This window comes from Motacilla alba, chromosome 10 (assembly GCF_015832195.1).
Source record: "Motacilla alba alba isolate MOTALB_02 chromosome 10, Motacilla_alba_V1.0_pri, whole genome shotgun sequence".
In the NCBI taxonomy this organism is placed as follows: domain Eukaryota; kingdom Metazoa; phylum Chordata; class Aves; order Passeriformes; family Motacillidae; genus Motacilla; species Motacilla alba.
Window position 1 is genome coordinate 20408705 of NC_052025.1, and position 16316 is coordinate 20425020.

The 16316-nt window shown below is 59.0% G+C and overlaps 2 protein-coding genes across 11 annotated transcripts in view; one reads left to right on the forward strand and one right to left on the reverse strand.

Annotated features, from left to right (window-relative positions):
• Window positions 1-356: 356 nt before the first annotated feature.
• On the reverse strand, window positions 357-9876 carry LOC119705287 (creatine kinase U-type, mitochondrial). The gene is made up of 9 exons (XM_038147535.1): window positions 9190-9876; window positions 3952-4150; window positions 3523-3618; window positions 3184-3405; window positions 2593-2678; window positions 1542-1665; window positions 1273-1407; window positions 813-938; window positions 357-606 (listed from the first exon to the last, which is right to left on the reverse strand). Exons 1-9 carry the CDS (start codon window positions 9336-9338, stop codon window positions 490-492), a joined length of 1254 nt encoding a protein of 417 aa, XP_038003463.1. The 5' UTR covers window positions 9339-9876; the 3' UTR covers window positions 357-489.
• A 155-nt stretch (window positions 9877-10031) lies between these two features.
• Window positions 10032-16316, forward strand: part of PPIP5K1 (diphosphoinositol pentakisphosphate kinase 1) — a 45937-nt gene continuing 39652 nt past the window's right edge. For 6 of the 10 annotated variants that reach the window (XM_038147527.1, XM_038147529.1, XM_038147530.1 and 3 more), the window contains exons 1-4: window positions 10633-14090; window positions 14375-14549; window positions 15019-15214; window positions 15307-15397. In XM_038147527.1, the coding sequence (XP_038003455.1) occupies window positions 14403-14549; window positions 15019-15214; window positions 15307-15397 (434 nt within the window). In that variant the 5' untranslated portion in view covers window positions 10633-14090; window positions 14375-14402. Of the gene's footprint in view, window positions 10181-10631; window positions 14091-14374; window positions 14550-15018; window positions 15215-15306; window positions 15398-16316 lie in introns of those variants that run through there. The other 4 variants (XM_038147525.1, XM_038147524.1, XM_038147522.1 and 1 more) reach the window with 3 other exon arrangements.

Here is a 16316-nt window from a genome sequence, read left to right on the forward strand (position 1 = left end):
CATCCAGGATCCTGAGGAGCATGGGGCCCACTGGCTCCTGCTGTTTCATTGCCTGGTGCTCAAGACACATTTCCCACAGGAGTACCTTCATTTGCCAGAGGAGACCTTCCAGAGTGTGCTGCTCAGTGTGGGACCTGAGGCTATGCAGTGCTTCCTGGCCTGCTGCACTGCTCCTGATACCAGCTGGGAGGTGGCCAGGGTGGATAGGATGGGGCAGGGGGCTCAGAGCCCAAGTGTGGTGATTGTGAAGCCTTGGAATGGGGAGGAAATCCGAGTGGTGCCTGTGCAGGGGGACAGGTTGCTGGGAGTTCAGTGGGGTGGTGAGTACTGGGGTAAGAAGAAGCCTGAGCCATGGCTACAGCAGCGCACGTTTATGGGGTCTGACCTGACGCATGTGGGTTACAGGATGCAGCGACATGCTGGGCACAGAGATGGCACAAGCTACAGGGGGACGTGGGCCCCACAGCGCTGGCGCTGCCACGGTGGCGCTCAGTGCCGGAACTGCTGCAGCGGCGAGGGGATGCGGATGTCCTGCCCCTTCTCCAGCCGCCGCTCACAGTCAATCAGGTAGTTCACACCGTCGATCACCAGCTGCACCAGTTCCACCTGCACCAGGAACACAGATGTGGTGCTGAGGGACTGTCCTGGGAGCCACACCACTTGGCCGCTCCTGCTGCATGCAGGGTAGGCACTGCCACTCCCAGCACCCACATGCTGGCCCCAGCACATGGCCCTGGCACTGCGTGGGCACTGTGGGCTCATCATGCAGACACATTGCACAACCTCCCTCCCCACCTCTGTCTGGCACCCACCTCTGACTTCCCCAGACGGTCCAGGTTGGAGATGTCAAAGACGCCGCCTGTGGCTGCAGTGTCCACACCACCCGTCCCACGCTTCTGTAGCCGGAGGTTCTCTAGGATCTTAGGGAAGCGGCTGTCCTGGTGCCCAGACAAAGTGTCAGTGCTCAGCGGGACCAACAACAAGGGAGTCAGGGCTCTGTAGCCAAATGCTCCCTGGTGTGGGTCCCTCCTGCCCACAGGGTCCTGTCAGTGGGTCACCAGCCCTACCCAGAGTCCTGCCCTAAGCAGAGCCAGGCTGACACCTGGGACCCGGGCCTCTCTGGCCAGGAATGCAGGCAGAGGCTGGACCCTATGCCACCTAGGGGAACCTGAGCGTGGCCCAGGACTGGGTCCCATGCTGTCCTGCACCTTCGTGGCTGAGCTCCCCACAGTCCTAGCCTGGCTCACCACAAAACTGGCCATGGTATAATACCTTGCTGAGCAGAGGCAGCTTGATGTGGACACCTGCTCGCAGCCCCGTGCCCAGGTTAGAGGGGCAGGTCAGGATGTAACCCAGCCGCTCATTCCACATGAACTCCCAGCCTCGCTCCTGGATTAGCCGCTCCACCTGAGTTAGAGGCACAAGCAGTTGTTCAGCCCTGGCCAAGGATCACCCAGCAGAGGGCCAGCACCACCGGAGCCCTGCCTGCCCCTCTTTGTCTGTTTATGGGGCTGGCACAGCAGAAGCTGTTGGACACTCACCTCCTTTAGGCCCCGGCAAAACCGCTCAAAAACGCGCTTCATGTTGCCCCCCTTCTCCATGGAGATGACACGTGTGTGGTCCTCCTCGTTGATCCAGATCAAGAAGGTCTTCTGGTGGTTGTGCCTAGGGACAGGGCAGTGTTTGGCTGTGCTGGCAGCTTGCAGAAACCCATTGCCCACTCAGCCGTGCCCCTTCTGCCCCTGCCACCATGGTACAAGTGCTGCCCTTGGTTCCCATGTGCTGACTGCAGCGTGGGCAGCCAGGAGATGCTCCTGGAGATGGGTCAGTGCCCCTCCACATGGATCACTGCTGGTGATGGGAGCTGTGTCCAGTGCCTTGGGCACGGGCGGGTGCCAGCATGGTGGTGACCCAGCCTGGACAGGGGACGGGAGCATGGCTCCTGCACCATGCAGGCAGTGGAAGGGGGCTTGTGAGGCATGGAGTGTGCACTGGAGGGCTGGGTTGGGTGCAGCTGGAGCTGGGAACCGCGTGTGCCCTGGAGATGTTTTCCATGTAAAGGCACAGCGTCAGCGAGGGTGGCATGGGCGGACAAGTGTGCCGGCTGCTGCTCTGCGGGAGTGTGGGATGTTGCATGGCTGTGCAAAGATGCTGGGAGGGAGCAGTAAGATGCAACTGTGCAACTGTGGCAGGGTAGGTTTGGTGTCACAGAGTATGCAGAAGCCAGGAGGAGTGCTGGGGATTGCCCAGGGAGCAGAAAGCAATTAGAGGTTTTTGGCAGCCTTAGAGTGCAGGGTGCTGCAGGATGGTGAGAGCAGGCAGGATTGACAGCTGCTGCTGGCTCCACAGTCCCTCTTGCCAGTACAGAGCTGTGTTTGTGTAGGGAACAGTAGACTGCTGACAGTGATGCACAAGGAGCTCCCAGGTGAGGCCACAGAAGCCATGGTGAGCACGGCCCAGGGGCACTGGTGCCATGTGCTAGGGTCTGTGGCGTGGCAAACACGGGAAACGAGGGTGGCAGGGCTGAGATGGATGGAGCAGTACGTCCCCCCCATTTCTGCCCTGCCGCCCAGTGCCAGGGCAGAACCTCACCAGATCCCTCGGGCGTCAGGCCAGTCCCGAGCCATTCCTGCTGCTGTCAGGAGCGGGGACACCGGCTTGTCAAAGAGGAAGTGGTCCTGGAGGGAGGCAGAGTTCATGGGCTCACCCAGGCTGCGTGGCTGGAGCCAGGGCACCCTCACTTGTTCCAGTACTCCCTGTTGCACTGGCCCCATCTGCCATGCAGGAGATTCACCACGGCTCTCCCGGGCAGGGCACCCAGGGGCAAGAGCCCTTGCCTTCCTGGCCTGGCAGGCAGAAGGTTGCTGGTGCACAGCCCACCCTGTGCCAGGGGCTGGTGGGGCATCAGCTGAGTGCAACAAGCCTGCCTTCCTCTGGGCATGGGCAGGGAAATGGAGGCAAGAGTCAGAGGTGGCCATGAGCTGCTGGGGCTGAGTTTGGAGAGCTCCTGGCTTGTGAGGGCTGAGCAGAACTGTGCTGTTGGGCTGCCTTGCTAGGGCAGGGCTCCCGGTTCAAGACAGCAGAGCTGTAAAAAGAGGATGCAACCTCCCAGAGAGGCAGTGCCAGGAAGGGGTCCTGTTCTGCATGCACCCGGGGGACTGCTGGGGAGCTGCACGGACTCACATCAATGAGCTGCTGCTGCTCGCTCTCCGTCATCTCGCTGAGGCGGTAGTACCGGCCCGCCAGGTCCCCAGTGAGGCCACTCAGTGCATCCACAACCACCTTCTCCACCTCTCGCCTCTCGGCACGGGTGCAGGCTGGCGGCAGGCTCAGGCCACGGATGCTGCGCCCAGTCCGGACCCGGGACGAGAGCACATAGCGCTCGTCAAACTGGCCAAACTTTACCTGCAACAGACAGGTAAAGCCACGGGCTTTCATGGCGTGGCCCTGGTGCTGTCAGGGCCCTACCCCAAGGCCCAAGGAAGGACACCCGCGTGCAGCACCACTGTCCAGCTTCTGCACCTTTGTGCAATCCAGGTCTGTGACGTGCTTCATGGTGCGGGGGTTGTATCCATTGTGCCGCTCCTGAATCACGGGGTCAAACAGGTCGGCAAACACCTGGAAGTAAGTGGGACAAGGTACAGCAGACCATGGCTTCATGAAGCCCCTGCCACAAGCCTGGCAGGGCCACACTGCCAGTGCAGGGGACGGTGTGTCCTGCAGTGCAACAGCAATCCACAGGGCAAGTGGAGCAGGAGGCTGCGGGGCTCCAGCAACAGCTGCTCCAAAAGAGCCCTGTGTCCTGCAGGAGCACATGGAGACTTTCCAGGGGCCTCTCCAGCTGCTCAGGCTGGGCAAGAGGAGGTGGGCAGTAATGACCCAAGTTCTGGTTGTACCATGGGTGCTGGGATTCCTCTGGATGCTGCAGGCAAGGCTCTGGCTGCCACTCACCTCATAGGTCTCCTCATCACCAGCTACGATGCCCACAGTCTTGATGAAGGGATGGCCAGGGTTGTCGACGCCAGTCTGAATGCACTGGTCCAAGGTCCAGCCATTTGGGGTTGCCTTGTCACAGAGCCTGGCGTAGATGGCTGGCGTCAGGTTGCTGGCCATGCAGTTGTTGTGCTTCCGCAGGTCGGGGTACTCAGCGCTGTGGGAGGAGACACCAATGAGTTCTTTGGGGCCAGGGGACCCCAGCACTTGTGCCTGTGCTCCACAGAGACTCTTGGTGCAGGCATGGGCATGGGAGCTCAGGGAGCGGTTAAATACTCTGCTTATCCACAGCAACTGGGAGCAGGGAGGCAGTTACAGGCCTTGCAGGGCAAGGGCAGGGAGAGCCCAAGCCCAGGGCTGGCACTGAACCAAGACAAGAGTCCACAAAACTGGACCAGTCCTTAGGGAGTGGCTCCTTATCAAACACACAGCAGGGCCCCAGAGTGGGAGAACCTGCTGGGTGAGCAGTGGGGCCACGTGAGCCCGTCCCCACACTCAGCTGCCAGGGCAGCTGGGCTGCAGAGTGGGGTCCCACTCCCCTTGTCCTCCCTGGGGCTGCCCTGATGCCAGCTCAAATGGAAGGGGGCTGCTCCTTGTCTGCTGATGCAGTGAGTAGGGGAGGCAGGACACACAGTCTGCAGAGTCCTGGCTTGCTTGACCCCTGGACCCCTGCACCTCTGCCCCCGGATGCTGTGGGGCAGGAGATTGGCTGACCCTGATCTGCAGCCAGTGGGAACAGCACAGTCCCAGTGCAGTTTATTGTATTAGGGGGATGCTTTCCTCTAATCAGCTTAGAGGGAGGCTGTCTCTTGACCTCATTCCCACTTTAAACAGGCTTTGTACTTGTTCTGCACTCACAGGGAAATTGGCAGGGCAGGACCCACTTGCCTGGGCCAAATGTCTCTTGAGGGTGCCTCCACTCACCTTAGTGGGACAGGACTGGCCCTCGTCAGCCCAGGAGACCACACTGGGATCTGGAGAGGGTCCTGCATTCCTGGGGACACCCTTCTGAGAGGCCTGCTTTGGGGGTGACATAGCTTGGGGTGGGGGCCCTTGTGGGAGGAAAGGTGCCTGGGCTAGCAGAGGTCTGGGTGTGGGGAGCAAGTCAGACATCAGCACCAGAAGCAAGTCCTGGCACCTCCCTGTGCTCAGCTCCTGCTCTTGGGCTGAGTGCTCACACTGGGCATTGGTTCTGGCTGCCAGCACCAATCCTGTGCTGCAATGCAGAGCCCTGTGGCTGCCACTGCCTCCTCCCCTGTGTCTGCAGGCCAAGGAATGTGGCCCTTCGCCCACAGCTTGGCTATTGCTCATGGCTTCCTGTGCTGTGCAGACACAAAGGGAGGTAGGGCTCCCGTTGCATTGTGTGGGGAAGCACTAGCACTGCTGCCTGGACCAGCAGAAGGAGGCATTTGCTCCAGACAAGAACTGGTCCCAGGGTTGAAGGGGCTGAGGGCTGCTCCCAAGCCACACACAGATCTGTGCCCTGATGAGATGATCCAGCAAAGAGGCTGACGTGGCATGCATGGGACACAGCCTGCCCTGGCCTCCCTCACTGCTTCTGCCCCTGTCATCTGCTGGCCACTGTGTCCCCACGGTGACACACTTTTAAAAGGCATTTGCTGATCAGAATGGGACACTTGGACACTTGCTCAAGCATGGTCATGCTGCTGGGCATGCCAGGACCACTTGCTTTGCTTTCTGTGTGACAGAGGATGCCCGGGAGCAGTAGAAGTTCCCAAGGAAAGCCAGCTTACTCCCAGCAGGCAGGAGACTGCTATGGGTTGAAGCATGCTGTCTGCCACAGCTATCTACACCTTCCCTGAGGTGTTCAGCATCCCAACCCTGAGACTCCAGGCTCCTGCCTACTGCAGAGCTGACTGAGCACCTGGTTGGAGTGCACCCACCCCAAACAGCCCCAGACCACAGCCAGCAAATTGGGGCAACCTCTCTTCAGCCTTTCTAGAGCACTGAACTCGGATGGATGTTGCCAGGACCAGCTGGGTAATGCTGGGGTGAAAGTCCTGAGCACCTGGTGCTGTGCTCACTGTGGTGCCCAGAGCTGCTGGGGGAGGCTGTGTGCAGGCTGGCACTGGAGGGCTCTGGCAGTGGCACCACACTCCTGCCATGTGCTCAGGGTGTCCAGGAATCCTCTGTCATAGTGTCAAGATGATGCTGCACCTGGGCTGCTTTGACCCCTTGGTTTTGCTCCACAAGGCTGGTTTTAAAATGATGGCCATTTCAGCATCACCTATTTCGTTCCCACAAAAATTTTGTTTTGTGCCACAGCATGGAGTGATATCTTAAAAGTCTTTTTATTGTGGGCTCCTGCCCAGCTGCAGAGGCTGGAAGCGTGGATGTCTGCCAGGAGCACAGCTCAGCACTGGCACCCACGCTGTCCTGTGCTCACCTCAGCCTGCCGGCCTGCCCACGACCTCGGGGTGCAGCTGCCCTCTCTGCCCTTGAGCAAGCAGGTGCCTGACCCCAGAGCAGACCTGCTCAGCAGCCAGCAGGGATTATTACTCCATCGTCTTCTGACTGGGCAGCTTCTCCAGAAGGGACAACCACCTGCAGCTCCCCACAGCTCTTCACCTCTAATGTGGCAGCCTCCAGTGCCCTTCCTGGCATCACTGGCCCGAGGTGTCCAGGCAGAGCCTGCCACACACGGCCTCTGGAGAGGTGTGGGGTGAGCAGCAGACCCTGTGTCACGGCATGGAACTGGGAGCTGGCAGGCAGCCAGGCACCAGGCTTGCTTACGCAGGGAGGAAGGGGCTTGGGCTTTGTCTGGAGAGGCTTTGGCAGGGAGCCCCAGCGTGGTGGAGCAAATGTGGTGCCATGCCTGTCACAGGACCCCCCTGGCAGGAGGCACAGGGTACCCATGTCTCCTTGAGGTGGGAGCGTCTGTGCCCTCCCAGCATGGCCATCCATACTACAGTGCATCTGAAAGGAGGCTGCAGAGTGTTGCTCAGACCCCTCAGGGCTGCTGCCAATGTCTCTCCGTTCTTAACTTAGAGACTAGAGAGGCAAAATCCTCGGGCGAGTCAGCTGCAGAGTGAGGAACTGCAGCTCACCCCTAGGGCTCCATCCAGGCTCTTTTCAAGTGTCAGCACTGTCACAAAACCATTCTCAACTGAACAGAAACCCCCAGGAGGCTCATTTTAGAGCTTCTCAGCCACAGCCTCACCTTGACTTCATCCCCTCCTGACCTGATGTCTGTGTCTCTGCAGTTGTTCAGAAAGCTGGAAAACATCCCCCTCTTGGGAGGTAAATAATCAATAACATCCGGCCTTTGTAATTCTATTAACTCCATCAGTTTCTGTCCCCGACTTTCTGTAGCCCAATGCAGCTTGCCAGAGCCCCAGTGCCAGCTCCTTGCGAGCCCTCCACACGCCCGGGCCCCCAGCCTGCAATGCAGCACCGCAACACACTGCTCCGACTGTCGGCATTTGGTGCAGGGATGGCAGCAGCTGCTGGTGCTCGGAGCAGCAACGTGCTGCCTCCTTCCCACCCTGCTCCTTCCCTGTGCACAGTCTCTGCTGGCATTGGGATGGGCAGGAAATCTCGGTCCTCCTTCTCCTGGCCTGCCTCTAGGATGTGCTAAGCCAAGCAGCTGTTGCGGGCATAAGGACTGGCTGGCGGCCACCACTCCCCTCTCCTCTTCTGGCCCTCGCCCCGTTCCCACCCCGCCTAGCTCTGGTGAGACGCAGGTAGCTACTGTGTCCAGTCCTGTCTGATGCCGTGCTGTGGTCCTCAGGGCTGGCAGCACAAACACCGGGCAGGACCAGCCTCTGTCTCCTGCACCCCGCTTGCCATGGCAAGCGACGGTGAGTGGAACCATGGCAATGTGAGGCACTTGGCCCTCCTGGCCTGGCTGGGCTTCCTGGGGCAGCAAAGAGCTGTTTGGAGGGGAGTGACGTGAAAGCTTCTGGTCTAGAGCTTGAACCTTAGCATTGTGCTGCAGCTGGGACACTTATCTGGCTTAAGGGATCAGGCGCTGGGTGTGCAAATAGGGCCAGGGCTCTTGCAGAGCCAGCGTTACCTCAAAAGCACCCCTAAGCCAGCCTGTGGCCGTGTATGTGCCCACTTGGCCCAGCTCAACTCTGTGCCCACCTCCCAGAAGTCCTGACTGCACATCTCATTGTCATCCAAAATCCACCCATGGGGCTGTTTGCTCAGCATCCGCAGGCCCCTTCAGCTCTCCCTTTAAAAACTGGCCCGGAGAGGGAAGAGCCAGGACCTGCCAGCAAAGCTTTTCTTTTCAATAGAGGAGTCCCTGTCCCAAAGGCAGGCGCATGGGAAGGCTGGTACAGCCAGATGAGGTCGGGCCAGGGACTGCTCTGACACCAGCTCCCACAGTTAGAGATCCTCGGTGTTCTGCCAGCAGGACAAAATGGACCCTTTGCTCCATCCTGTTCCTACCAGGACATTGGCAAAATCTCCCTGGCTTCTCTCGGGCCGAGCCTGGGTTATGTCCCCACTGGCACTGGCAGTCCCAGCACTGCTGTCTCTCAAGCAACCCCAATCTCTGCCCTCCCGGTCATCCCGGGAAGTCCCTCGGGACCCCAATCCTACTGTCAAGCATTTCTCCCCTCCCGCTCTCGCATGTCCCCGGCTGCAGCGGCTCGTCCTGGTACTCTGGGACCACCCAGGGCAGCTGGCAGCTCCGGGCTCCCTGCCCGGACCGCAGTGCCCAGAGCCAACCCCGGGACACGGGGATGTGTCCGGGGCGGCCCCCGCAGCCCTCACCGCCCCTGCCAGCGCGGCTCCCGTGAAGGGGGCCCGCGGCAACCCCGACGCTCTCTGGTCCCTGCGGGACCGCACCCGGGCCGCGGCTGTGCCGGTGTCCTTGTGCGCGTGGCCGGCGTGGCCGGCGGAGCCGGTGCCCAGCAGCCCGAGGCGGGGATCCATCCCGGGGATCCATCCAACACGGCTGAGCCCCTGCGGCCGCTCCGTCCCCCTCGTGGCCCGGGGCCTCGGGGCCGGACGGGCTTGGTTCAGGGCCGCCCGGTTCTTCCCGCCGCGAACGAGCAGCGTCCATCGCGCCGCCCCCAGGAGCTGCTCCGGGACCCGCCGCCCAGGCTCGAGCCGAGGGGCGGCCGCTGCGCCCGCCCCCGGTGCCGGTGCCGGTGCCGGTGCCGCAGGGATCGCCCCCCGCCCGCCGCCCCCCGCCCGCGCGCCTTCGCCGCCCGCGCACATTACCTGGGCGGGTATCGCCGACGCTGACGGTCGCCCGCGCTGACCGAGTCCCGGGCGAGCAGGAAGCCGGCGGCGAGAGAGCCGGCGCCCACCATGGCCAGGAGGCCGGCGGAGCGGCGAGCGGAGAGAGCGCGGGCGAAGGTGCTGGCCATGTCGGAGCGGCGGAGCTAGCGCGCCGGGGCGGGCAGCGGACGTGAGAGGAATGGGAACGGGAATGGGAATGGGAACGGGAACGGGAACGGCGGCGGGGCGCGCGGGGGGCGGGGAGCCGGCGGGGCACGGGGGGGCCTGGCGGCACCGCCACCTGCTTGGCTGCCCCGCCCCGCCCCCGCCCCACCGAGGCCGCCGCCGCTTTCAGCACCGCTCGCCGGACAGCGCCGGAGGGGCGGCTGCGCCGAGACGGGCCGGCTCCGCACCGGGACCCACACCGGACCCCCTCGCCGCGCCCTGGGGCGGGCGGGCGCGGCCGGGTCAAAGTTCGTCCACCCGAAGCCGGGAGCGGCGACCGCGGCTCCTCGACGGGATGCGGGCGGCGATGGGGTCGCGGGGTCGGGGGCCTGTTCTCGGCGGTCACCAGCCCTGCTGCAGTGCCCGCCACACCGACGGGGCCGCACCGGCGGGCCAGGAAGTGCGCTGCGTTCGCTGCCGCAGACCCCCGAGGGACGGGAGCTGCTGGCGCAGAGCTGCGCTGCTCTGGGACACGGGAAGCGGCCGCCCAGTAGAACCGCGCGCCCAGCCCGGTACGGCCGCTGCGGCCGCGAGTCCCGCCCGGGGCAGCCGCGCTCTCGCCGTCACCGCGCGGGCCCGCGCCCACGTGCGCCGCGCGCCCGGCCGCGCTGCAGGTCCCGCCGCCGCCGCCAGGGGCCGCCCTGCCGCGCCCGCTCGCGTTCCGGCCGGCCCGCCTCCTCCGCGCCGATTGGCTGCCTGCGGCCGTCAGCAGACGGTGATTGGCCGCGGCAGCGCCCGCAGCGCAGGGTGCGCTCGGAGGCCGCAGGTGAGCGGAGCGAAATGGCGGCGCCTGGCGTGGCGCCCCCTGCTGCCGCCGGGGGGGCAGGGGCGGCCGAGGGGCCGGGGCCGGGGCGGGAAGCGAAGCGCAAGGCGGGCAGGGGTAGGGCGGCCGATCGCGCCGCTGCCGGGCCCTGTTTGTCGGCGGCTGTCGGGGAGCGCCAGGTGGGCCGGCAGCGGCGGCGACACGGCGAGGCGCGGCCCGGTCCCGTGCGGGCCCCGCCGCCGCCGCTGGCCTGTGCCTGCCGGGCCCGGGCTCCGGGCTCCCGCGGCGCGGCAGCTCCGCGCGACTCGGGCGCAGCGGCGGGCGAGGCTCGTCCAGGCCGCTCGGGCCTGTGCGTGCCGCGCGGGGCTGGTGCCTGCCCGCTCTCGGGACAGCGGCGCCTCGCCCTTTGCGGGGCTGCTTGAGGTCGCGCCGCTCTCCCGGCCCGGCCCCGGCCCCGGCCCCGGCCTGTGCCTCTGCCCCGCTGCCCGTCTCTCCCGAGCCTGGCGGGCCGGTGTTTGCGAAGCCGCCGCGGGGCAGAGCGGCAGCGGCCCCCGCAGTAAACCCTCAGTGACAGCGGCCGCACCGGAGCAGTTCCCGGTGCTGAGGAGTTTCACGCCTGACAGGTCCCACGAGGCTGAAAAATATTTCGTTATGAGCAGTGTCAGACACGGGCGGGTCTCGCCGCTCGGTGCGCGGGGTAAATAAACCGAGGGGCTGCCTCGCTGCTCCGCTCTGCTCCGCCCTCCGCGCTTGCAGCTCCCGGGGTGTTCGGCCTCCCTGGCAGCGCTGCTTGCATCCACTGAACGTGACTTCAGTTCCTGGCTGTGAACACCTTGAGCGCCTCTGTTACCAGAACAGAGCGATTTCTCTGATACGCCATGTCCAAATAGTTTTAATTATTAACCCTAGAATAGGTGATGTTTCTGTTCTGAAGCAATTAAGTGCCCATGAGAGGAGCACAGCTTTCACCATTTTGAAGTGTGGAATGAGCCTTGATGCAAACAGCCCTTGTAACAGTGGACGTAACTCTCCGTGTGTCCCTGGTCATGCAGAGGTGTATTAGTGGTCGTGCATTCAAAGGTGCTTCACTGCTCAGGGCCTAAGCTTTCAGGGTTTTTTTTTTTGGACTGGTTGGTTGGTTGTAGGGCCATCAGTGCTTTCAGATAGTTCTACAAGACATTGCCAGCATAAGTGTTTTAAAATGCCAGCTATGTGTATTTTTAGAAGTCATGATCCTGCACGTACTTGACCTGGCTTGGCTAGGCTGCGGGTCTCTAAGTTGGATCACGCTTGCAGGCTTTCTGCTTGCCGGGATAATCCCAAATTCCTGCCACTGGCAGTATGATAAGCCATGTTTCTGTCCGTCAGCCTGGCACTACAGAGACTGCATCTGCACGTGCTGTTTAAAAACAGAAATGAAACAAAACCCTGACATGCAAGCCCACTCTTTGGTTGGTTAACGCCACAAAGACCTAATCACATCTTCTCACCTCAAATGTCTGGTACCTCAGAAGCAGGACACAAAGAATTTCTTTACTTTGTGAGCACCCTTATCTGAGCAGCACCAGAATATCTGCTGGGGAACTGGAAAACAATTTCCTGTATAGTTTCTTATCTGTAATACAGGGCAGTCTAGGGAGCTGAAGCAGTCCCAGGCCATCAGAGGCAAGGTCTGTGGCTCCGTTTAGAGTTGTGTGTCAGCAGGTTTGGATTGCTGATTGGGTAATTCCGGTAACCTTTGGTATGACTGTGCAGCAGATCACAGCTGCCCTTCTTGGAAGTGCAGCAGGAAAGTCTTCAGGTGTGGCGGCTGCCATGTACTTCCTGCTGGGTCTGTGAGAGGACTACCAAGCCTGAATATTCTGACCTAAAGCCAGAATCATCCTTATCTTTTGTGTGCATGTGCCAGAGCCACATTAGTCCTCTTGTCTCCCTTGGATGACACAGTCAGCAGCATTAACTCAACACTGGATTTTCTTGCTGTGATTAGTGAGAGGTGAGGCCCACAACACTCTCAGCAACTGTGAACTGGGCAAAATTTGTGGCTTCCATGAGCAGTTAGCTCAGCAGTCAGCAGGGACAGAACCATGAGCATGCTGTGGTTGGTGTGAAAGTGTGCTGTGCCTGTAAGGCTTCCATGATGGCAATTGCCACCCTGCTGGCGTATGAGCCCCGTGCCAGTTCAACACTAGAGCTGGCTCAGGTGTGGTGGGCAAACTTCTGTCACTGTCCTTAGATGCCAGAATAGAACTCCACTTGCCTGTGTCCATGTAAGAGCAACAGTCTGAGTTTTTAATGCCTTAGTTATGCCTGTAGCTGAAAGTTCTGTCCACCAAGAGTCTGTAGTTGCTTGTTATAAGTCTATGGTAAGGGATCTGCTCTTAAGAAAAACTAGAAGAAGGTTCTGGTTAACCCTCCCCCCACACCTGAAATCATGAGCTTTCCTTATTAACATCATGGGCACACCTGTGCTGTCAGTGGCTGTCAGCTTCAGTGAGGCTCTGAGTTTTTACCTGATGTGAGTATGTGAGTCATGGCCTTGAAACAGAGCTACAGAGCAAGGAAGAGGCTTTGTCTCTGGGATAGGAGGAGGAATATGGAGAAGTTGTTGCTTTCTGAGTTCTTGGGGCAAAGGTTTTCCTGCTGCTTATCTGTTTTTTTTTTTCAGGAGGGAGGGGAGAGTAAGGGATTGGAGAAAATAACCCTCCTCCTCCTTTTGCATGGTGTGCTTCACTTCATTAAATCATCAGCCTTCAAGCTGATAGTATACCTGCTAAGGGTTCATTCTGCACTGATGTGCTGAGGCAGCAGGACACAGGCATGAAAATGGTTCCTGAGTGTGTTTGGAATGTTACTCTTGTCCTCCCCTGGAGATAGCAGGGCTGTGTGGAGTGCACAGTAAATACCTCTGCAGCCTGGCCTGGCAGCACTGTTCCTCCCACTAGCAGCGAGCACTTATGGTGAGTATCAGCTCTGACTCATGCTGACTGAGACGCTTCAGTGCCAGGTGTGTGCTGTGCTTTGAGGATTTTGTGGCAGCAGCAGCAGCACTGGGCTCGGTGCATGGGACTGAGATGGAGGAGATCATCCTTGGTGTGGTATGTACAAAGTCCAGGCTTGCTGTGTCCCCTTGTGTCGTCTCTGTTGGGTCGGTGTCCGCTCCCCCAGTGGATCCTTACGCAGGAGGAATGCTTTTGCTACTTTATAATAAGGAGAAGCACAGTGAAAGACACCTGCTTGACGCCGGGGGGGAGCTTAGGTCAGCAGTGAACAGCTGCGTCCTTGGCACGTAGAGGTCAGTTGAATGGTGTGTTCACACTCGGTCTCCTCTGAGGCAGGCAGCGCTGCTCTTGTAGGTGACAGTGGAGGACATGATCCTTTCCTGGTGTTTCTGACTCGTAGCATATATTCAGCAGCTGGTCAAAGGAGGTGATTGTTCCACTCTGCACTGGTCACAGTACTAAGCCTGTCTAAGTTCAAGAAGCCTATGGACAATGCTCTCAGGCATATGGTGGGGTTCTTGGGATGTCTGTACAGGGCCAGGAGCTGGACTCAGTCTTGATGGATCCCTTCCAACTTGGTGTATTCTGTGATTCTATGCCAGCTTGCAAACCCAGACATCCTGATCTGCAACCCAAACTGTTGCTGATGCTCCCTCTGTGTCCTCTTTCCCTACCAAAGAATTTTCACTTGTTTTTCCTCCTCCCTACAAACTCCTGTACCTCTCAAACAGTTCTCTCTGTTACTGTAGGTCTTCTTGAGCTGAAAGGATGAAAATTGGCAATTGGAAAATCACTGTCACTGACCTGAGCTTTATCCTGAATTCTGGAGTTCCAGTTGATGTTGTTGGGCGTATGAGTCTGCAAGAGTGTCTCCTGTCCGTGATTTAGGCAGCGGTTGGACATGCATCACTGTAAGGGTTACATGATTTCAGTGCTGGTGCTGACACTTCCCCAGTGCAAGGGGGTTAATTGCAAAATGGAGCTGCTTATCTAAAATTATCCAGAATTCTGGATCCCCTCCCACCCTGAGAGTGTCTTCTTGTTCCCTGTTTTTGTGCTGGGCAGCACTATCCCTGGGTTCCCTCATGCTGGATCGGTCCCTGCCCTCCCCACTGTCATTTGCTTCCATCCAGGGCAGCTGGCCCTGGGGTCGCCCTGCATCTGACCTCTCTCCCTTTGCACGCTGTAATTCCAGAGCGGGATGGTCGGCCACCAAAGCTGCAATGTCGTCCCTGACGACCTCCAGTGAGGGAGATAACTCTGCTCCCAGGTTTGTTGTTGGTTCCAGAGATGATGAGACAGAATTTCTGGGATCAAACATGAAGACAGACGAAACGGATTTTTTTGAAGATGATGAAGAGGAGGAGTCGGTAAGGAGATCCCAGCATTCTGGGCTGGAGCACCTGTGCGGAATCCCTGGGTCTCAGCCAGGATTTGCATGGTTACTGCTGGGGCTGCGGGCACTTGGGACTGCAGGGGACACAGCAGTGGCATTTATGACAGGACACATTACATCATGCTGCCGTACTCACTGCCTCAGGAAATCCAGCTTTTTGGCATGCAGATCTGATTTGGGAAAACTGGTGGATTTCTTTGTTCTAGAGACTTAACCTGACACTCCTGTAAGTCTTTCTGTTTCACCAGGGAGATTTTTGGGGAAAACTCTGGCACGTGTGAAAGGGGCAAAGGTGTCTCTGCAGAGAGGAAACATTCATTTTTTTCTGTAACCTCCAGGAACAGGATGCAGAAAAAATGATCTCCAGCTTCTGACTGCTTTTGGCCCCTATTCAGTGTTATATTAAATGCTACTAAACTGATCTCTGTCTTCCCCTCCGTCAGCCTCCAGAACGGCAGATCGTGGTGGGAATCTGTGCCATGACCAAAAAGTCCAAGTCAAAGCCCATGACACAGATTCTGGAACGTCTGTGCAAGTTTGAGTACATCACAGTGGTGATCATGGGGGAAGATGTTATTCTGAATGAACCGGTAGAAAACTGGCCCTCTTGTGACTGCCTGATATCCTTCCACTCCAAAGGTAGCACATCTCTAGCAGTCCTTAGCCTGCTTGAGCTGTGGGCAAGGGAGTTTCCTTTCAGCCTTACCCTCTGTCCTCACCCTGTATTTCAGGATTCCCCCTGGATAAGGCAGTTGCTTATGCCAAGCTGTGCAAACCTTTTCTGATCAACGACCTTGATATGCAGTATTACATCCAGGACAGGTGGGTGTCTGTGAGCCACTAAAGCCCCTTCCCTCTTCCTCTGCTTCTTCTCAGCATGCTGTGGAATCTTAATTTTTCTGGTCACAAAGGAGTGAGATGAGGAGGAAGGGGGCCTTAGTAGTGGCTTTTTTGGGGTTTCTCCAAAGCATGGAGGGGAATGGCTTTGAGGGTAAAACCATTGAGACGATGTAAAGTCATGCTTTGTTTCTGGTGTAAATGTCTTGTAAGGAGTGTCTGGGATGTAGGGAGTGGAAGAGTTCTCACAGAACAAGGCTGCCACGACTAAAGCAAAAAGACCAGTCTCTAAGCTGGAAAGCCAAATGGTGAGATGGGGCCCTGGGTCAGAAATTGGGAGCAAGGCTGGGTTAGAATCTGTGGAACCTGTGTGGTCAGACAGATGAGGTTTCTCAGTCATCTGTTGGTAGAGGCCACCAGCAGCTGTGTTCTTGGGCCCTTATACCCAGGCTGCTATGGCTGTGTGTGAGTAGGGCTCCTAACAGATCCTAAACCTCCTGCCCTGTCTTTGGCATGGTGAGCAGTGTTATGTGGGTGCTGGCAGGCATCCCAAAGTGTAACTAGTGCAAGAACTGGGGTTTGCCCCTTGGCACAAGATGAAGCTCCTGCCACTTCTGCCAGGCCTGGGCACTGGACAGCTTGGCATGACAGGGCACTCTCCAAGAGGGTGGGTCTGGGCAGGTGGTGTGTACTGGGTGTGCTGCTGTGCTTTGGACACATGGTAATAATTGAGCATCCATGTTTAGACTAGGTAGAGATTTATTCTGGGGCATCTGTGTCCAGAGCAGGACTGCGGCAAACCCTATAGCCTGTAGGGCTCGTCCAGAGAGCGTATGCTGAGAAGTACCTGCAGTCTGTCTTGATGCTTTTTTGTGTTCATCTGACTGTGTTCTTCATCATGGGA

Excerpts from the sequence above, each read along its gene's own strand:
- LOC119705287 (XM_038147535.1), bottom strand. The coding sequence starts at position 9,338 with ATGGCCAGCACCTTCGCCCGCGCTCTCTCCGCTCGCCGCTCCGCCGGC. Across the intron at positions 4,151-9,189 it reads CGTCGGCGATACCCGCCCAG|CGCTGAGTACCCCGACCTGC; the intron begins GTAATGTGCGCG and ends CTCCTCCCACAG. Across the intron at positions 607-812 it reads ACCGTCTGGGGAAGTCAGAG|GTGGAACTGGTGCAGCTGGT; the intron begins GTGGGTGCCAGA and ends TTCCTGGTGCAG.